Below are 21,809 nucleotides of genomic sequence, written 5' to 3'. Positions count from 1 at the left end.
ATGAAAGCATTGAATAAATCTCTTCAAATAAATGTCCTTTGGAAAATCGTATAATTTAAAATTTGCTTTGTTACCGACAAGTAAAAACACATAGTACAATAACAGTAAGTAAATGGAAAAAATTGTATAATACAGTCTACAATACGGTCTACATTTAATACGCCAAGAAGAGTTTGTTTCCACGATTTTCAACAGTTTACTTTCTTGTTGTATTTCCTTTGAAGCGGATGACAGCCGGAAGAAAACGCGCCAACACCAAAAGCGAACCGTATCAACCGATTTTAAATATGTATAATGTAACTAATTTAAACAGTTAATCGACTGACTCGTCAGCCGAATATAATATAATTAATTATCAAACATGGCTGATTATCTTATAAGCCAACTTTAGCCTGGCAAGTCACCGCGATAGTATGAAATAATTAAATTGACAGATCTGTGAATGGAGTTCGTCACAGTATCATCTTGGGGTCGTGGGAAGCTATTTAGCCAGAGAGTTACGGTATTTATGCAACTTCCGGGGCGGACTTTTTACGTAACACACCTTGCGGGCACCGTAGCGCACATGATGCCGGTTGGACGCAGGACGGATTCAAACCTTTACCCCTGAACAGTTTGTTTCCTTTTACCAACAACAACATGTCCGCCTGCGCCGCTGTTTCCAAACTTTTGCGGCTGTTTGTGTTCAGAGGACAGTTCTGCGGCGGGAGGACCTGCGGTGTCACACGCACAGCGGTCCGTGCGTGGTCGCGCACAGCCACTCGTTCCCAGTTCCCCAGGGCGGAGGGCACCGCTCTGACCGGCAGAGTGGACCGATACGGCGGCGTCACCGTGAACCTGGCCGACGCCGGACTCCCCGCGGACGTCAGCGAAAGTTTCTTCGGCGGATTACTGCGAGGTAAAGTTAGTTGTTTTCCGGAGTCCGGCCGGTTGACGAACAATGTGTATGTGATGATCACAGATCGATAACCCGCATCGACAGCTGACGAACCAGGGGAGTGATTTATAGTCACTATGCATCATATAACAGATGTGCATGCATTTAGTTTCTGAATACAAATGAAATGGGAGTAACGTTATCCATTGGATTACAGAAATAATGTCTTCTAATCCGAATACTTTCGGATTACTATTGGATTACTATTGGATTACTTCAAAATCAAACATTTCCAATATTGCACCTTATAACCCCCCAAAAATGGACGAGTTCCTCAAATTAATCTTGAAAAGGCGTTGAAACACCGGAAAAACATTTTCAACGCAAATAAAATGTCATTAAAAAAAACATTTTTTTATTATCTATAAATCATAGAAAAATGAAACAAAACTGGCAACCCGAGAGTGTATAATGGTGAGTAATGTTTACAGTAATATGTATAATTTTTTGACAATTGTGGTTTCAAAATTTCCATATTTAAAAAAAAAACCATCAAAATGTAATGCTGTCATCCTTGAGACCTTGACTGTGTGACTGTTATCTAATTGGACATTTTTCAAATGTAATCTGATCTGATTTGATTACAGTTTGTAATCCGATCGTGTCAACCAGATGACATGTAATCCGTTACTACCCAACCCTGATTTTGAGTGACATAAGTAATGAAATGGGTGTTTTGATTTTTCTTTCATGTCCAGTGATATTTTCATCACATAGTTGTCATCTGTTTACACACGTGCAGGGCAGCCAATGCCTTATTGGTAGCTTTTTATTTTTTATTCCCTGTGTTTGTATAGTTTTGCAGTTTTTGTACTTGTCATAGTTTTTATATTTGTAAGGTTTGTTGTGTGCCTGATACCTTGAAGCTGTAACACCGTAATTCCCCAGTTTGGAATCAATAAAGTATATCCATCCATCCAACCTCCGTGTACATACACACAAAAACTACTTTTAATATTTTGCATCAACAACGTACGAATGCACAAACCATCTGCCACCGTAAAATAATTGGGGAACAGCATTAAATCAAACGTCTTTATCATCATCAATTGACAACTGGATTTCTATTTAGGCCTATAAACCATTCCAAAAAAATATAATTCATCGTTTCACGAAATAACTTACTCAGTATCCTACTTGCACAATCTAAACTGTTGCGTTTCATTATTTCTACCTGCCTTCGTCCAATAACGTCAAACTTCCTTTGCGAAAAATCTGTTTTGCGAACATCAAGTTTCCCTTTAATAATAATTGTGTCTGTTCTTTGTCGATGCCTCTTATCTGTATCATTATTCCATCTGTGCACCACGCGACCGAGCAGAAATACAATTTAAAAGCATCCTTCACTTTTCATTACATCATATCTTCCATATGTGTCTGTTTCTGCAGTTTGTTGAAGAGTATAGAAAGTTTCTTTTAAAACATCTGACTTGTTGTGCTGCACAGATGCCTTGGTCCGGTGGAGAGCTGAGGGGAAGGTGGCGGTGTGGCTCCGAGTTCCCATCGCGCTGAGCCGATGCGCCGCCGCCGCCGCGACCCACGGCTTCGCCTTCCACCACGCCAGGCGCGACCACGCCGTCCTGGCCCTGTGGCTGGGAGAGGGCGAGAGCAGGCTGCCGGGGTTTGCGACTCACCAAGTCGGAGTGGCAGGTAGAGAGTTTTATTTTTATAGCCTGGAAGTTCACTCGTGACTTTTTTTAAATAGTACTTTGACTAAATAATCATCCTACAGTACCTTGGAAACCACATGTCAGACTCTTCATCAGCAGGTGGAGTTTGATGATGATTCACTGGGTTAATGAAGACGGTGCGAAACAGTTGAAAGCTGAAGAAAAAGATACTTGACTTAAGATTATTTTGTCAAAATTACACGCGTATGATTATATCTGCTTAACACGTGTCTGCACACACATAAAGTGACTGCTTGTTGTCATTGCCATCCAAAATTTGGTGTATTAACCCTTGAAAAGCCATTTTGAAATTTATGGGCTTTGTCAGCTCGCATGTTATGAATGTTGATGATGTCTTTATGGACTTCTTCTCCGCGTTATTGAAAGATGCCGTATGAGCCACAAATCTTTGCATTTACACAACATGAAGTACTTGTTACACTTACAGAAATAATCTGCACCTGTTAAGACAATACGAATGGCCAATGAAATTACATTAATATTTCAAAAATCATCAAATGGAATATTAAAATGTCAAACATCAAAATAACAATGTAGCTGAGACAGGTGGATGTACCTTGTGTTTGGACTGTTGGTCGGACAAATCAAGAAATTCGAAAATTTCTGGAAAACTGCGATCATTTTTATTTTCTTACGGATTTACGATTTCTATGAACGGAGAAAATAAATTGTCACATGTTACTCTTTTTTTTTTACCGTAAAAATGCCTTTTCATTATGTCGTCATAATAATGTCATTACACCATATGATGACGAATGATCGATTTTCATAAATACGATGTAGATTGTGTCTAATCTTAGTAGTTGCATAAGGTAATGAATTACTACACTATGTGATGTGATCATATTTGGCTACATACAGTAGTGATGCCATCAATGATGACATCATTCCTACAATATGCTCATGAAATACCTTTGGATCGATATAAGCTTTGGGTCGTGTTCAGAGTCCTATAGGACGCAGAGATACCTAGGAATTTATTTTTTTTAACTATGCAAAAGGCCACGTAGTCTTACGGACACAAGCTTTCAAGACTCACAAACTCAAAACCGATACTGATATGGAAGTAAACATTTTTTTTATCCCAGCAGTGATGGAACTTCTCTTAGTTCTTTATCTAAATCGACGGTGTACGTGTTAGAGAACTGACACACGACAGAGACTGAGGCCGCAAAAGGTACTTCTTTTTCTTTCTTTAAGGATAAAATCCACTCTGCTGTCGCTTTTGAATCAGTTATGCGTTTTGATAAAACAAAATTTAAAAACTGTGAACGGCACACAGTGGTTTTACTTTCTCTTTTTTTTTGGTAGTGTAGGAGTTGTTGTTTGTCTGTTACGCATTTTTCAACTCTGGCCCATTTCACTTACGTAAATGGAAATTGAGAGAGGTCGACTACAGTAGAGGAGGAGCTGCTGCTGCTGCTGCTGCTGCTGCCACGCCTCTGACTGTCCAGCAGAGGGCAGAGTGCAGTTATCACCTTCAACAAACAGTGGGTTGGCACTTGAAGCATGTCAGAACATGTCCACAGCATCTTTCAGTCCAGCCTGGTCCAGAATTTTTCTCTCCTCCCCGGAATCGCCGCCTCCTCATGTGAGGGAAGCAATGATGAAACTTAGGTTTGGAATCTCAAGTATGCAGCTGTTTAGAAACTTTCTTTGCTCTCGCTTCCCTTGGTTCTTCATCATCTGATGAAGACGGGAACAACAACCACAAAAAAGTGCAACTCTGCGTTGATTAGAAAGCAATCATCCAATGAATTGATTGTCAAATATGAGAACAACTTATTCTTATAGTTTTTGCCAAAACAAAAAAAACTCTGAGCTCAGCACGATGCTCGCTAACATCACTGTAGACACGAGTACAGTAAATGTACAATCATGTGCCGTGAGGCTCCGGAAATATGAGCGTATAAATATTTTATACTGTCTCACCTGAACCAAGATATTAAAAGTCTGGAGCCCTAAAAGACCCACAAAGTCCTGGACGTTGATATTTTCTAATCTTTTATCCCTTTTTTTTATCATGAAAATAATGTTTTTATCATGTACACAAGATAATTAACCTGTGAACATGAGATCAATTGTAATAAATTGTGCACACAAGATAATTTTTTATCCTGTTTTACTATCAATATAATTATAATTTTTATCTTGTGCGCACACAAAAACAATAATATATATATATATACATATATATATATTAAATTCTGACCTTATTAAGCAGATCAGCTATCAGTCATAATTAGTCCCGTTTCTTAGGACAGGATTGATAAAGTGTAGAGGTAGTTGAGAAATTATTGTTATTATTACCAATAAATATCCTGCCCTTCACGGAGCCACGACAAGAAATACTGGAGTATTTTGGCTGATATACACAGAAATTAGCGCAATTATTTTTGAATGAGGAGAGTTTTATAGTTCACTTCATCGCTCAGTGACTCATGGAACCATTAATAGTTGTGCTCTGGACTATGGTCCAACCTCCCCCACATCTACAGCACCAACCGACACAGTAGCCGCGTGTGCTCGTCAACCGCCATCTTAATAAATGTGTTTGGCAAAACTGCGCAGCAAAATATTTGGTTAAAACATGTAATTTCAATAAAAGGGTTATCAAACTTTTATTGCAGACCAGAAAATCAAATTTAAACACAAGTAATTCACTTTTTTATTATTATTATTACTACTAAACCCACAGCTCCTCTCTGGTGATTGTTCCTTTTTCCCCCCTCTCATAATTCCTATTCCCTTTGTCTCTCTCTTTTTTTTCCCCCCCCTCCTGCTCCCGTTGAGCATTTTGTTTCCTGGACTGAAGGCTACATAATGATAGCCTCCCTCAGCAGCGAGCGAGCGGCCGGGCCTCCCCTCCTGTGAAGTGCCATATGGCACGGGGATCGGGGGGGATGACATCAATTTCCACTCGGACGTCCAAGTCCAGGCCTCCGAGACGGAACCCGTCCCTCTTTTTTACACATCTGTGACATTCATTTCAGGAGGAGGGAGGCCCGTCGCCCGCTTCGCCCCGGACGGACGCGAGCGGCCGGAGCAGAGAGCGTGGCCCCCGTGTGAGCCGGCGGCACATCGCCGCGTCTCTGAGTCACCGCCCGCTGTGAGCAACACAAAAACCCACTCAAACAGGAGAGAAACATGTGAAATGTAGAGCTGAGTCACTCTAAACCTCCACCTCTGTTGAGACTCACGCAAGTAAGAATTAGGGTTTTTACCCAGTAACTTTATCAAAGTTTTGAATCTGCAATTTTTTTGGACATTTGTGAGGGTCGCTGCATATTAATGATGCAACATATTTTTTAAGGAACCATTGCACATGGATTTCATACTCTGATTTTTATAAAGGCAACAAGCTTACAGTCTATATTTACTCCAGTGTTGATGATAAAGCAGCTACAATCACAATCTATGTGTTACCAATGGATCACATGACTACTTGTGGGGGAAGGGAGTTTATCAAACCAATAGAGAATTAGTCCCCAAAAGCTTCGTCGGAGTTTTCATATGGTTCCTCCAGCTCATTGCTGTCGTCTTCCAGCCTTTTACTTTTTACTTTTTGTTTTGCTCTCGCTCTCATCATTTTTCATTTGCATTGATAAAGCGACGCCGCGCGCTGGTGTAGTGGTAAGCGATGTCGCCTCACAGCAAGAAGGTTCTGTGTTGGCATCCTGGTTCGAACCAACCAGGGCCTCTCTGTGTGGAGTTGGCATCTTCTCCCCGTGTACCCGTGGGGGGGGGGGGGTTTCCGGCTTCCTCCCACAGTCCAGAGACATGCACATTGGGGTCAGGTTAATGGGCGACTCTAAATTGACCGTAGGTGTCAATGGTCGAGTGAATGGTTGTTTGTCTCTGTATGTGGCCCCGCGATTGGCTGGTGACCTGTCCAGGGTGAACCCCGCCTCTCGCCCAATCGCATTCGGTTCATTCGAAGCAAACTGACATGTTGCGTTTCCCCCCCGAGGCCACTGCAGCTCCGGATAAACGTCGAGTGGCACTTTTATTACCGCTTTATTTTTGGTGGCTTTGGCCGTCGTACGGCCTCTTAACAGGTCCAGAGGGGGAATAAAATCAAAGTGTTCCCCTTCTAAATTATGAAGAAGCAGCAGCAGCTGAGCGGTGTTATTAGTCACGTTTGTGAGCACACTTGATTAATCCTCAACACCAGCGACGTGTTGGAAACGACACGATGGACCGAGCAGCTGTTTCCTGAGGCCTGACGGAGACTCTGGGCTTTTTCCTCAAGTTTTAACTTGTGTCCAACCTAATGATTAACTCTGCCAAACAGGTCGCTCCTTTAAATTCTCCTTCAGTGCAAAATGTGGATCAGATTATATTCTGGGGAAAAACTACCTACATATGATTTAAAGTGACCATGTGTTTTTTTATTTTTTATTTATTTCCCTCTAGGTGCAGTCGTCGATGAGTCCAATGGAAAGGTTCTTGTGGTCCAAGACAGAAACAAGGTATGCGTGTCACTTTGTTCTCACCAAATGCCCTTGATTACATTTCATAAAGATAATGGACTATTTATAGAACAAAAAAAAATCGATGGAAGCAAACCTATATTATAACCGATTACTTCAAATGAAGAGGAGAGATGGACACGGGACACAAACCGGACACAAACCGGACACAGCCCCTCCGGAAAATCTCGGGCAAAATGTCCAGATAACTCATGAGCAGCTTATGAGAAGTCTTCCTGATTTAATTTATGAAAAATTAAATTAAAAAAAAAAAAAGTTCAAGTGCAGTTGGCGGAACCGGACGTTTCTGAAAAAAGAAAAAAAACACAGTTGACATTGTTTTGGCCGCAGGCTCCTGCCAGTTGAGCCAGAGGTCACTGACCCTTCCCTTGGCAGCGAACGACGGCGCTGTGGGGGGAAGAAAAAAGAGTCAGCGATTAGGGTTTTTTTTGGTGTGTTTATTTGGCGTGTTTGCGCGCGACGCCCGTGTTGATCCCCCTCGGACCCTCGCAGCGGCCTCCTGGTCGCACATCCGCTCAGCGTCGGCCGACCGCGAGCAAACACTGTGTTTACGCGGGCGGAATATATCGCTCACAAACGGGCCTCTCTTCAGAAACAGCTCTCCACTTTTCCAGATTTGTTTGCGTTCCCCCACTTGGCCAAAAAAACGAGATTGCCACCGGGGGCGGGGGGGGGTTTGAAAGGTCGTTGCACAATGACGCAGCAATGTGGGAAAGCGATTACACCGGCAGGCTCCACTTGATGTGACAAGCAGCCGCTTCTGTCCTGAACACAAGTGACGCTTCACAAATTAATCTTCAACTACATGATGAGCCCTGTACACACCGGCGCATCAACACTGCACAAGTTGCCAAAATCGATTACGAAATGAATCGTCAACTATTTTGATTTTAATCGGTTCAAGTAGTTTTTATGAAGAAAAAAAAAAAAGAGTCACAATTCTCTGATTTCAGCTTCTTAATTTGGAATATTTTCTGGTTTCTTTGCTCCTCTGTGACAGTAAAACTGAATATCTTTGGTGTGTGGACAAAACAAAACATCATGTTCAGGGGATTTGGAAAACACGATCGACATTTTATGGACCAAACAACTAATCGATTAATCGATTATGAAAATAATCGTGAGTTGCAGCCCTGGTGGAAGTGCAGCATCAGCTCCAAACAAACAGAGTGTATGAAAAAACATGTTCATAATTTAACTGTGAACTGAAAATCTTTTGGGGTGTTGACAGTAGATTGAACAAAACTTTGAAGATCTATATTCTTTTTTTTTTTTTACTCACTTTCTTATAATAAATTATGAACAATGGACACAAAATGCCAAAGCTTCACAGATAATGAAAATAATGTTGAACGCGTTAAAGCACACGAAGACGTGCGTCATTGTTCATCGTCATAGAACAATAAACTTGGGGAGAAGCTGAACCTCCGGAGGGGAAAACAAATAATAATGATCGCTGCCTCAATAACAGCAGAAACCTTTCTGGAGACATTTCAAAAACGTTGGCTTACTCTCTGCAGATACGGAGGCGCGTCAGAATATACGGGACAAACACCCCTAGAGATTGTTTGTGAATGAAATCGTTTGACACCGGAATTTGTCCTTGGCTCAGCAGTTCCAGTGATAACGGATGTGGATCAGATGCAGTTCTGGAAGTGGCCCCCGCTCGTTCGCTGGCCTCTATTCACGCCGTCACTTAACGGTGATCGTAGGAATCTGGAGAACATTTAATGCGTCGGGCGATGGCTGTTGTCCAGAGGCAGAGGGGAAACAAGTTTGTGGCCTGGAAGTGTGGGGGGGTAGTGTTTTATCTATTCGTATCCTCCTCCTCCTCCTCCTCCTCCTCCTCCACATCGAGCTGTTTACTGGAAATGGACTTTATAATAGTCCGGCCCTTTGGCAGCGGAGCGTCTCTGGCAGAGCTCACGGGGGGGGGGGTTATGTACCAACTTCACGAAAACAAAAACCGGCACGTTATCGCTCTCGCATCAGTCCAACAGGACAGATCCCTGGTGGACTGGAGGCCAATTCAACCCGCGGAGGGGAGGGAGGTGAATGATGTCACGGCGCGCCAGAGCGTTTGATTTAATCATCGGCCGGTGACGTTTATCGCTGTTTCCCTTTAGACTCGGTGTGAAGAGTTTGCGTATGCTGGGCTCCTGTGGGGACGGGATGGGGCGAGTTTTACTCTGGAAAAATCACTCCGATTGGACCAAATTAGAGTTTCACAAAGTCTCTTTATTTCTTCCTACTACCAGCACTGCAAAAAATATATATATATATATATATATATGGCATTTTGTTGACAATACATGAAAATAAATGCGGTAGTGCATTTCATGTTCCCCACAGAGAGAGGATTGGCAAAAATGAGGGTAGGGTCTAATGAAGCGTAGAGTACAAAATTCTTTTTAAGTAACTACAAAAATATATATGAACACAACAACGGACATCATAACTTAACCAGCAGCACACTGTTATTAAATATCAAGGGTAAGTGGTGAAACAGTTTTCGGAAGACATGTAAAAAAAAAAAACGGGAAAAAACTCCAGAGTATGAAACAGGAAATGAAATAAGACAATCCGTTTAAAAAATATGATCCACTACAGGCGACTTGGCATGTAAAAAACAAACCACGGCTTTTACTTTTAAGATACTTTACACTACTTTACAGAACTGTGGTACTACGCTAACAGGTACATGTACAGCAGCGCCGTCCCTCACGCTCGGATGTTAACGTTCAAACCTCTGCTCTGGAATTCCAGACGAAGAACGCCTGGAAGTTCCCCGGCGGTCTGTCTGATCCAGGAGAGAACATCGGTGAGTGTCACACTGAACACAACCCAATACAGTACATCTATCTAAATTCAAAGATGATACATATACATTCATTTGAACTTTACAAAATAAGGCACGTGATCTATATGCAAAGATTCTTTCCTAATTCCCACCTTCTTTCTTCTTTTTTTTGACTGATTTAAAAGCAGCTTTAATATTATGTACATGAATCCAACAAAGAAAGCAGCGTCTTTCAAATCTTTACAAAAATAGTTTCCCTTTCCCTCGACATCTAAACGCCAGATTTGTACGGTGATATATATATAATATATTCCATGTATGCTTGTTGTACATTAGATGTATTAAATGACGATATCGCAAATCCCTCAAATACAAATTGTCACGTAAAATGTTGTTATGGCATAACACTTGCTTGGTCTTTCTGCATGGTTTGAATAATATACAAACTGTTTTGTTAAATTTAACTTGTTTGTGATTTCCCGCCTTTTGCATGCAACCTTAAAATTGTCCCAATAGAAACCATTAATGAATATATAATATTTAGATTAAAGAATGTTTTAATACAGACATAAGTTGCAGGGACGACTAGAATCATCACACTGGTGTGATTGTATGCATCAAAGGGTTTGAATTGTTAAATTCCGATTTCAAATATATCGCGATATTATTTATGGGCCATATCGCCCATCTCTAATGTATATACGTGTGTGTGATCTGATGTTTCTCAGGTGCCACTGCTGTACGCGAAGTGTTCGAGGAAACCGGCGTGCGCTCCGAGTTCCGGTCGCTGCTCAGCATCCGGCAGCAGCACGACCACCCCGGCGCCTTCGGCATGTCGGACATGTACGTCATCTGCCGGCTCCGCCCGCTCACCTACGACATCGACTTCTGCACGCAGGAGTGTCTGCGCTGCGAGTGGCTGCCGCTCGGCGAGCTCGCCCGGACCGCCGACACCACGCCCATCACGTCTCGCGTGGCCGCGCTCCTGCTCCGCGGCCTCGAGCGCGGCTTCGAGCACATCGACCTCGCCATGGAGGAGCTGCCCGCCGTCTACTCGGGGAGGTTCTACCAGCTCTACCACAGGCAGCTCGGCCCAACACTGCACAGTGCTGACGCGCCATCGTCAAACTGATGGGCGTTATTATTTATCGCAGCTGGGGCCGCGTGCGGACACGCGGTCGTCAGTATTATTCAATATTTAAAGCGTATTTATGACTGGAGTGATTCACACACACCCAACACAATGGTGCAATAGGTCGTGAACTAACGCACGTTCTCTTTGTGCGTTCACCCCGGTGGCACCTCGGCGACCGCAGAGTCTCAGACGGTTCATTTAACACTCGATGGCGGCCATGTTGGAAAGCGCACGGCCGTTTGGAAACGCTGGCTGTGGGCAGCTGACTCTCTGTCTTTTTGACCCGGAATGAATTAATACTGCCACAATCAATGCTGAGTTTACCTCATTTATAGCTCGTTGACTAGTTAATTATGTAAATTGATTAATACATTAGAAATTAGTTAATGTGATATCACTGTTTTAAAAAAAAAAAAAAAAAAAGGACAAACCATGTTTTTGTCCAAGGAACCTGCCTCTCGTTGAATCACCATCATCCGTCACAACATTTATATACATTATGCTCCGTCAGGGCATGTTGCAGGACAAAAAGGGGGATGACAATTTTAGCAGGAAATAAAGACAAGCCCAAGAAAACCTACAACAATAAAGTTTAGCGAGTGGAAATACTGACTAGTGTAGATGTTTGTTTTGTTTGTTTGTTTGCTGTGTTTAGGTTTTGTCGAATAAAAATTTGTGTAACAAGATCAAAAGCCGAGTTTCTGAGCGGCCTCGTGTTGGAGACCTCTTTTTTTTTTTATTTTCCTGCTTTCTGAGAAGGTTGCTGCTGTGATTCCTCAGCAGCTTCTGTCAAGAAAACAAGAAAACCTCGTGCTGTTGAGGTGCCCATGAGCAAGGCACTTGGCTCCAGTTGCGCTGGTGGTTGTTGGTGTCGCCGCGAAACGGAGCCTGGTGCGAATGAATGTGTGCAGCCCGTTTGAAAGCAAAGCTGAATGAGAGTAGACAAAAGCTTGAGATCAGCACGTAATAAATAACCGTATAAGGTCGGAACAGTTGGAAAAAGGGGTCACAGCTGTTTTTCGGGGGCAACGCTCTTCGCTGCCATCACATCTTCATCAATTTTTTTTTTGTTTGCCGACCTTGAATATCTCCCGGATCACAGTCCCCAGACTAGCACTTGGTGGACATCGGCAGGAAGAGAATGGCCTTCTGCCCCGGGCTGGTTTTGCTGCCGGACTTGTACTGGCCCGTGCGCTTCAGCGCCACGTACATGTTGGGGTACTTCCTGGAGCGATAGGTGTTGTAGTTGTTGCTCTCGAGCCGCTCCAGGAAGTGGCATTCGTCCGTCGCCCGTCTCTGCAGAGGAGGACACCAGGGGGAAGTAACGCATGAGGGGAGTTAATTAGATGTTAACAGGCGACTTCATTCCTCAGAGCCGGGAGGATGGGATCCGCTGCCAAAACACGGACATTATCCTTCAACAACTGTGAGACTATCCTGTAATATGAGGAATGGCAGAGCTGCTACTTATTTATAGTTTCCACAGCAAATGGAAACTAAATAGTCATTTAGTCATTAGTCTGTACTTTAAATATGAATATGATTTAAAGTTGTGTTTCGTTCCTCAGTGTTAATCTCTCATACATCTGGTTTCTTGTGGTGGCATTTCATCAAAAAGGTTATTTAGCCTGGATGACGTTTTATTGAATTTGTTAAATTAACTGTTTGAGGAGGTCATTCGTAACGCCGACATTTTTATAACATTAAATTACCATGTAAAACTGAATGCCACCTCTACTTTAAAGGAGACTGTTGGTCTATTGCTCAGTATTTAACGAAAATACAGAAAACTTTTTGACATTGTCAAAGCTCTGGTCATGTTTTATTATGGTTTTTTTTAATCTTGGTTCAGTTTCATTGAATCGTGATCGGACATTGAACCCAGAGATAAATGGACTGAAACTAAAATGTGAAGACGTGAGCCAACCAGACGAGTGAGAACAAACGTGCATGTGATTGGGGAATATGAAACGTCATGATTTGAATATGGCATAACGTGAAGATCGGAGCTCTCGTTGCCGTCACGTCTTTACACAAGCTCCTCTGTAAACATCAAAACATTAATTACACAGCGTCTGGCAATAAAAAGAACACTCAGTGTCTCGCTGGGCGTTAGCGGCTCTACACCCTCTGTCCGACAAGAGGCCTTTGTTTCCGTCTCTGTTTCTCGTTGACCGCGACGACACGGAGCTGTGAAGTCCATTAGTCAGATGACTATTCTTTTTCTTAATTTGCCAAAACTACTCAGGACCACTTTGCTTCATTCATTATCCGAGAGCAGCAGCTGCCAACAGACGATAATTCTACCTCGTATGAAAATAAGCAGCAGTGCAGATGCAGTGGAGGTGCTTTTTAAAAATTGATTTGATTAAGTTATCAAAGTTGCCGTGACGTTATAATGTTGTATTACATTTTTTTTTTTTTTTTAAGCTTTAGGATGGAATAAATATTGAAACAAAGTTCAAACTTGTACGAGCAGAATTCAATTAATACTATTTTCTCCTCTGTGATGTTTATCAAGCATATTAATAAAACTGGAAATATTCAGACTGTGCCACATTGTCGAAAATGTTTCAGTATCAAATGTTTTCTTACACTTAAATTCGTGACAGTATGCACTGTATAAAAAAAAACAGTTTTCCTTAAAACACAAGTTCATAAACTGTACATCCATCAAAAACTGTACATCCAGACTGAGGAGTGCGCCTTCGTCCTGAATTTCTCTTCCCCTCTTATTAATTATCTGCTGCTGCAATTATATATAATATAATAAGTCTTGATAAAAGCTTCTATAACCATCTACAGAGAGAAGCAATACATGTCGTCACCAGTGAACAGACACGATGTGTCCGTCTGGTCTTTGTAGAAAGGCCGATGTCATGAGTCTAATGACGGAACTTTTGCAGAAATATCTCTTCGTCATCTTTAGCCTCTATTCGCCTGAATTTCAGTCTCTCCGAACCGATGGATAGTTGGATGCAGCTCCATAAACAACCGTGTGATTCTGTTCTCATCCGCCAGACGTAGACCTTCACTTCTCTCTTCCACAGACCTCGTGACCGGTGGAGAAAATCCACTCCTTTCTCCTTCAGTATTCTTTCTTTTTCTTTTACATATTTAACATGTTACTGGAGCCACGTCACCAAAAATGTAAATGTTTGCTTGTCTCAGTTTATATTTCTCTGTCAGTCTGGACTGTTTGGTGATACAAAATCAAGGGTTAGAGTCATGTGACATATTGCGATTAGAATTTTTGCAAACCCACACATCTCATGTGTCATGACGTTGTTGCCCACGGCAGCTGGGCCTGGGGCCGTCACTCGAGGATTTTTGGGAAATATGATGAGTTAGCTAATTCAATTTAACTAGATTAACAAACTTTTGTGCAATAAGAAACAACGTTTGGAGGGGGACTAATTGTAACCTTTAATCTCAAAACTCTTTGCAGAAACAGAAGCTTGTGAATAATGGAACCTGTGTTAATCCAGCTCACTCACCGCTCCGAACAGTCGTCCGTCTCTGTTCATCGCCAGATAGCGGTTGGCACAGACTCCTTTGATGACCACCTCCCCCACTGAGGTCGCCTGGAGTTGAAGTTTTACTGAGGAGGAAAACAAAGGGGGGAAAAAACAGAGATTACTTGAAATACAGGCAGCGCAGAGCCATCGCCTTGGGAAACAAATCCCTCTGAAGGTCTAGAAAGAAGGGGAAGGGAAAAGCCAGGAGGATGAGACTCTTCTTCAAAAGCAAACAGGGAAAATATATTGACGATGAAAGTGCAGTTATTGTTTTAGGCCACGGGAACAAAACGAGGTGTACTCAGCCCATACTGTAAGTAGGCTTATGAAATTATTAATTGTTTGCCCAGTTACACAACATGCAGACATGCTCTGCTGTTGGGCGAGTAAACAAAGATGGACGACGCGTTTCCACTTCCTGAAAAAAAAATGAAGCCAAAATCTCCCTGGACACGAGCGCCGCCATCTTGCGTGATGCCGATGCAATTGCAATTTTTGTAGCATCACATAATTGATTAGAGCCTAACTTACCAAAACGTTGAACACTTGAAAATACATCAGTGTGATAAAGAGCTACCTAAAATGAAAGAAACCATATTTAGGGAAAATGTATTTGGCGTATACCCTTATACTTTTTTCTTCTATACTTTTTAATTTGGCCCATGTCCCCATCTGCTCACAAGGCGAAGGCAGAGTTTATGACCTGCACTGCTGCCAGCCACCAGGGGGCAATACAGAGGCTTTGGCCTCACTTTTGGGGAGCAGCCATGTCGTCCATCTTTTTTTTAATACATTGTCTACGGGCACGTATAGAGGACGGTGGGTTTATCAGAGCTGTTTAGCTTCCAGCTGTGGCTTGATGATGAAAACAGCCGCATCGAGCGTTGAAAGAAACGGTTATTGTGCCATAAAAAAAATCAATAAGCTAAAAGAGCCTAAAAAGCTACAGAGTTGGTGAAAGCGATCTGTTCTATTACAGAGGTATTTGATTCAATGTCAATATCAAATGTTGATTAATGCAGCTTTTTACAGCTGTTTAAAATGTCAATGTTGTCATGTAACAGGGAGCACAGCGATTTCCTTTTTGGTTGAATTTGGAGATAAAATGTACAAAAGTTGAAAATTGGTTTAAATCGATTGGCTCTGAAAAAAACAACGGTCAATCTGATATTTACTGGGGGGGATAAATAAATATGAGTTTGTATTCAGCAAAGTTCAATTCATAACCAGACAAATATCAGCCCATGTTCCCTCCAGTTGCTTACATTACACCAATGTCAGCCTGTACGCTTCCATGGTTTTTAAAAGTAGCCAACTCCCGGTGAATGTTGTGCGTGTCCTCTTTTGTGACATTGCCTTCATCTTTAACTTTATACCCTACCGACTTTTCCATCAACTGTCTGACTGACTATGGTTGTATCGTGTCCCCTGGTGGCCAGGAGGCCCTAAGCAGCCGCATAGTTCGCCCATGCCTTGGGGCCGGCCCTGTCCACTGCCACCAAGTAACAGTTAGTTGCCTTCATGTTGTGGAGTCCTCCATGGTTCGGTGGATATCGGCTCCCACTTCCATTCGCGGTAATGAATGAAACATGGAGCCGATGGCTGCAACGGCAGTCTGAGCTCACAGTACCTGCCGGCTGCTGTGACAAGCCTCCTCTTCTTCAAATCCATTCATGAGTTTGCCAACACAACTCTTAGCCTGAAACGAAAAACCACCAGAAAGGAAGCCAATGTGATCTTTTTGCAAAAATCTGTCCAGAATCAATCCACATTAAGACTTTTGGATAAACACGCATCTGTCAGCGGTTAGGCAGCTCGCGGCGCGGATGATTCATATCGCAGATCAAAGAGGTGTTCTTTCAAAGTGTAATTACACTTTTGTGTGTCGAGATGTTTACCGGGCATGTTAAGTCCAACGGCTGTTGTGAACACAGAGAGAGATAAAAAAAACCTTTCTCTTCGCTTCTCGTCTCGTCTCCGTACGGTTGGATCATCCATCTGTAATCGTCGCTGGTGCGAGGCCAACGACCTGTGGCAATCTGGACGAGGAATTATCGCAAAAACTTTGGCACGAGAAGACCAAAAAAAACATGATGGAGTAGAGTCTCATCTACATGGACGACTGCACATATTAGGGAACACTTTTTCACAGAGGTTTCCAACGCTCGCTGGCAGGTATGTCGACGTCGTCTTCAAAAGAAGAAAAGTTGGCAGGTCCGTCACGGCTTCAACAAAAGGTCCATTGATGAAGATCAGCTCAGGTCACGTTAACAGTGAGAAAGGGTTTTTGGTTTATGAAAGAAAAAGCTCAGTGATTAATACTGATTCCTGCTCCGTGACTCACGATGAACCCACGATGGCACGAGAAAGGACGAACTGAATCAAGTGTGCACCACTCGGTCACACAGGTTCACCTCTTTGTTTTTATCTGGAGGGCAATTCAAAAAGTGAACTGGATTATTTCTAAAAATAGCTCCTCTCTTCTTGGACGTTTGCTGCATATCGGGGGGCAGGGGCGGGGGGGCATCTGTTGGGGGTTGCACCTGCTGGAAACGTCACCCACGGTATCTTTGGGGCGATACAGGGCATCTTTGGGGCGATACAGGGCATCTTTGGGGCGATACAGGGCATCTATGGGGCGATACAGGGCATCTATGGGGCTATACAGGGCATCTTTGGGGCGATACGGGGCATCTTTGGGGCGATACGGGGCATCTTTGGGGCGATACGGGGCATCTTTGGGGCGATACAGGGCATCTTTGGGGCGATACGGGGCATCTTTGGGGCTATACAGGGCATCTATGGGGCGATACAGGGCATCTTTGGGGCTATACAGGGCATCTATGGGGCTATACAGTGCATCTTTGGGGCTATACAGTGCATCTTTGGGGCTATACAGGGCATCTTTGGGGCGATACGGGGCATCTTTGGGGCGATACAGGGCATCTTTGGGGCGATACAGGGCATCTTTGGGGCGATACAGGGCATCTTTGGGGCGATACAGGGTATCTTTGGGGCGATACAGGGCATCTTTGGGGCGATACAGGGCATCTTTGGGGCGATACGGGGCATCTTTGGGGCGATACGGGGCATCTTTGGGGCGATACGGGGCATCTTTGGGGCGATACAGGGCATCTTTGGGGCGATACAGGGCATCTTTGGGGCGATACAGGGCATCTTTGGGGCGATACAGGGTATCTTTGGGGCTTCCAAAACATGTGTTTTTCCGAGGGAAGCAACAACGACTTGCGTGGTGTTCCCGCCCCCCCCTTCCCTCCTACTCACTGACGCAACTTGAAAGTAATCAGTGATACTGAGGGCTGCCGGGCGGTATCGCAGTTGTCCGGGCTAAACATTAATATTCCCACTTATTCGCTGCCAACTCTGCCAAAAAGAAAAGCCTAAAACTTTTCACTTTATCAAGAAATACTGATTGACTGATACGAGGTAGAGGTTTATTTTATGATCATTTGCAATAATAACAAGATTATTGCACTCATCCTGGTTGTGTTAACTCCATGTTGTGTGACGTACACTACACAGTGACCAGTTGTGAGTGCCCGTGACCCCGAACGGTGATCTACGTTTACTGAAAACACAACTGGCGTATTCCATCAACGTTCCCACGGGATTAAGAAAAACTTCTCTGGAGTTGTTATTCTTTCCAGACGTACGGGCCTAGAATAGACACAAGTAGGCTGGAAAGATTCACATCCCTCCTCTGTTATTATTGTAATTTATGTATTTTTTTGGCGTCACGCTCACTTCCATGTTACATATTGAGCATAAAGAAGCATTGTGTGAGCTGTGCAAGGCAAGAAGAGGAGGAGGAGGAAGAAGAAGAAGAAGAAGAAGGGGACTGGAGCTACTTACTGTGGGGGTCGCTCTTCTCCCGGATTCCGTCCACTCCCCCGTCCGACTTGATCCTCAAGAAGAAGCCCCCGTTTTTGCAGTACAGCCTCTTGGGGTCCTTGAAGCCCCCAGGAGAAAAGCTGCCGCTGCCGCCGTCGTCAGGTGTGGAGGGGAGCGTCGTGATTCCCCCCGTGGCCATCTCCTCCTCCTCGTCTCTTTCCTCCCCGGCTACCCCGGCGACTGCTTCGTCTCCTCCCTCGAGCCGTGCAGGAGCCCTCGCCGTGGCCTCCCACCTCCCACTAACTGTTGCCCGTAACTCTCCCCCCCTCCTCCACAGGGCTTCACACAAGACGATACCGCTTAACCCCAGAGGTCAGTTCGCATGAACAGCCCCCACCCCCAGACCCTTTCTCTCTCAGGGCCGCAAGTTGCCCCTTTGAGTCCCGGGAAACTGAAGCACAAGGTCTCCAAGAAGGGCAAATGTCTAAATCCACTATTTGTAGCTGCTCGTCTGCCGTTCGTTGAGACGGCAGCTGCGTCGCCAGTGTACTCCGAGCACACTGGTGGAGGGGATGCATGCGGCTTCCCCTCCGTCTTTTCCACTCTTCTTGCAGTGAAGTATTAGCAGCAGGGCAGCTGGCTTAGATCTGTGTGGAAGGCTTTCCCCTTTGGGCCTCAGTCCGCATGCGCCCAACACACACACACACACACACACACACACACACACACTCACTCACATGCTCACGCCCACTTAATGCTCACTGATTTCACCCACCAACCCAGGAGGAGAGGAAGGAGAGGAGGGCATGAAGGAGGTGGGAGGGTGGGGGGGGACAACTTGGTGTCACAGAGGACCCTCCGCAGGAGCCAAGAGCAGCAGCGACCAAGTGAAGGGAACCAGTGTGCTCATTCATCCAGGAGAAAGCCGGCGCAGCCATCCGGCAGCTTCTCAGTGATTCACTCAGCTTCGACTATTCATAGGTCCAAACCAAAACAATGTAAAAGTAGAACTTCCAGCGGGCTCGTGACGAGCACAGCCCGCGTCATGAATGAGGGATTTTAATTGCTGTTCTCGACTTTATAAAAATTATCCATGCAGGATTTTCATTTCTACCGTTCTGATGTCGGGACCGAGTTGGGCCCACGTGCGTTTGGTCAGAGTACGAGCGCTGGTCGAGGCTTCCGGGTGAAGGCCGCCACATCTGAAAGTCGTGGTGGATCAGTAGAAGGTCAGCTGTGTGCCCCCCCCCCCTCTCCCCGAAAACAGTTTGGTGGTACATTTGACATTCAGGCCATTGGAGTGACTAAGGCCAGAGACTTAAACAGTTGTAGAGAGTGAGTCGACACTAACAGGAAGGATCCAGGTGGTTCTGGAAAATCTTTGGGATGAGTCTCGTCAATACGCAGATCTCCAGAAAGAGTTTTTATCCATTACTTTCAGTATTATATTGAAGGAAATGCTCCAAATATAGTGAGAATGGCTGTGGCTCACGAGGTAGAGTCGGTCGTCCGCCAACCCGAAGGTCAGGGGATTCATTCCAGCTTCCCCTAGTCTGCAGGTCGTTGTGTCCTTGGGCAAGTCACTTGACCCCAAACTTGCCTCTGACGTATGAACGTGACATAAAAAGTGCTGTATGAATGTGGGTGAATGTGAATTGTGCTGTAAAGCACTTTGAGTGGTCAATAAGACTAGAAAACGTGCTATATAAACACAGATCATTTACCTACTGCATGTCCCGGACATTTTCCAGGACATTGGTCGCCGTTTGCCGTTCACATACGACATACGAACGCAGCAGGAGATTGTCGGAGTCAGACGCATTTACGCCGAGACGAAAACTTTTCCGCAGCATCCAGGCGAGGGGTGGCGCCCGCGTAGAGCGCCCACTCGCCTGCCGTGACTCCTCTGGAGATTTTTTTTCTTCATGGGCTCACCGGAAACACTACGGAAAATGTCCGGAACAACATTTGCGGCCATTTACGTTCTCGCATTCAGCCCCTCGGGGAAAGTAACAGCTTTAAGGGGGCAATCTAACAGTGTGTGTGGGTGTAACCCGCCAGTACTTTGGTGACGCACACAAAAATTTCGCAGACAGATTTTAGCCCCTAAATCGTACAGTGGTATCTCCTCTTTTTATAGATGTCAATTTCTAAAGACACCAGACAGTCAGACCACTAAAGAGGGAGCATCCAAGTGTTAGACAATGCCTCTTTAATTAGAGTCAGACCGATATCGACCCGTCACATTCCACACAGGTATGCATGAATAATATAATTAGTATAGAGGAGTGGGCCTGAATGCCTTTAGTTTCCCCTTTGTCTACTGTACATGATCCTGTAGAGGCCTGTTCCCACTGATGAAAGTACGAATCTGAAGAGGAAAACATGAGGACGTTAAAGCTGCAGTCAGTTCCGATCAAATTATTTTTAAATTAGCACAAACTGACAGAAAAGGAAACCTGCGTTATTATAGAATAACTGAACGTGCATTTAGCAATTGTCTATATCTGATTAGAAGAGACTGTCGGGTGACATGAACTGTCGCTTGCGAGGCACGCAGCTCCATCAGTAATGTATGTGTCATACTTTGGTTAAATGGAGTGATTACATGTGTGTGGCCAAAACGGGGCCGCCATGAAGTTGTAGCATACTTTGCTTCTTGTAGTGCACGAATGGTAAAGTGGACGCCGACGGCGTCTGGGGAAAGTGAAACAAGTTTTGCGGTTTGCCAGTGGTTCCTTTCTAAAGATAAACTCTTGCACCTGTTTCCGCGCTGTAGACGTTATTTAAGGTGACGGCTACCTGCGAGCTCTGCCGCAGCACAAACTTATTCTACCATTGTAGCTCTGCAAATGACAGTAAAAAACGTGGATGTAAACATCAAATACATCCATTTTAAGACCACAAGAGAATGTGATGACTCTGAATCCTGAAACAAAACCTTTAAATTCCTCCAGCTGCTTTTAAGTTTAGATCTTATCGATGAAACGGTCGATGTTGACAGGGAGCAACTTGCAACTGGATCCCAGCTCTTTGTGTTTTATATTTACATATAATATATATAGCTATTTTTTTCTGAACTATGAAATGTCAGTTATAAATTCTTGCCGCATCCATCTAAGGTTTCGTCCCACGTGTGATGTGTCACCCACTCCGCCGTTCCAATTTCCTCCTTAAGTATGTGTTTACGTCTTGCCGTACCCCGCCCACTCAACGGTGCCGGAGTCAAAGTTCTTCTGGCTCTGCAGGGACTGAAACCAATTTTTTCACGACTTGACAAGAAGAGAAGCGCTCGCTCTCTGACCGGAGGAGGAAGTGGAAGATCTCGCACGCCGTCGCAACTGACACCTTCTGAAATACCCAACAGGAAAAAGTCTGGAGAT

The 21,809-nt window shown here is 44.2% G+C and overlaps 2 protein-coding genes across 4 annotated transcripts; one reads left to right on the top strand and one right to left on the bottom strand.

The window, feature by feature from the left end:
• The first annotated feature begins 13 nt into the window (after window positions 1-13).
• Window positions 14-13,603, top strand: nudt6 (nudix (nucleoside diphosphate linked moiety X)-type motif 6). 2 transcript variants are annotated; one of them, XM_035650546.2, is made up of 6 exons: window positions 14-898; window positions 2,384-2,587; window positions 5,622-5,737; window positions 7,045-7,100; window positions 9,888-9,942; window positions 10,650-13,603. In XM_035650546.2, the coding sequence occupies exons 1-6, from the start codon at window positions 640-642 to the stop codon at window positions 11,121-11,123; spliced, it is 1,164 nt and encodes a 387-aa protein (XP_035506439.2). In that variant the 5' UTR covers window positions 14-639; the 3' UTR covers window positions 11,124-13,603. The 2 variants fall into 2 exon arrangements, with proteins under 2 accessions (XP_035506439.2, XP_035506440.2); XM_035650547.2 differs by lacking the exon at window positions 5,622-5,737.
• Window positions 9,339-21,666, bottom strand: fgf2 (fibroblast growth factor 2). 2 transcript variants are annotated; one of them, XM_035650550.2, is made up of 4 exons: window positions 18,448-21,666; window positions 14,554-14,657; window positions 12,136-12,352; window positions 9,339-9,921 (listed from the first exon to the last, which is right to left on the bottom strand). In XM_035650550.2, exons 1-3 carry the CDS (start codon window positions 18,623-18,625, stop codon window positions 12,167-12,169), a joined length of 468 nt encoding a protein of 155 aa, XP_035506443.1. In that variant the 5' UTR covers window positions 18,626-21,666; the 3' UTR covers window positions 9,339-9,921; window positions 12,136-12,166. The 2 variants fall into 2 exon arrangements, with proteins under 2 accessions (XP_035506443.1, XP_035506442.1); XM_035650549.2 differs by having other exon boundaries at window positions 9,339-12,352.
• Between the last annotated feature and the right edge of the window lie 143 nt (window positions 21,667-21,809).

The sequence above is a fragment of the Scophthalmus maximus genome, chromosome 9 (genome assembly GCF_022379125.1).
Source record: "Scophthalmus maximus strain ysfricsl-2021 chromosome 9, ASM2237912v1, whole genome shotgun sequence".
NCBI lineage: Eukaryota > Metazoa > Chordata > Actinopteri > Pleuronectiformes > Scophthalmidae > Scophthalmus > Scophthalmus maximus.
The sequence above is the reverse complement of the archived record's forward strand: the minus strand, read 5'-3'. Positions and strand labels throughout refer to the sequence as shown.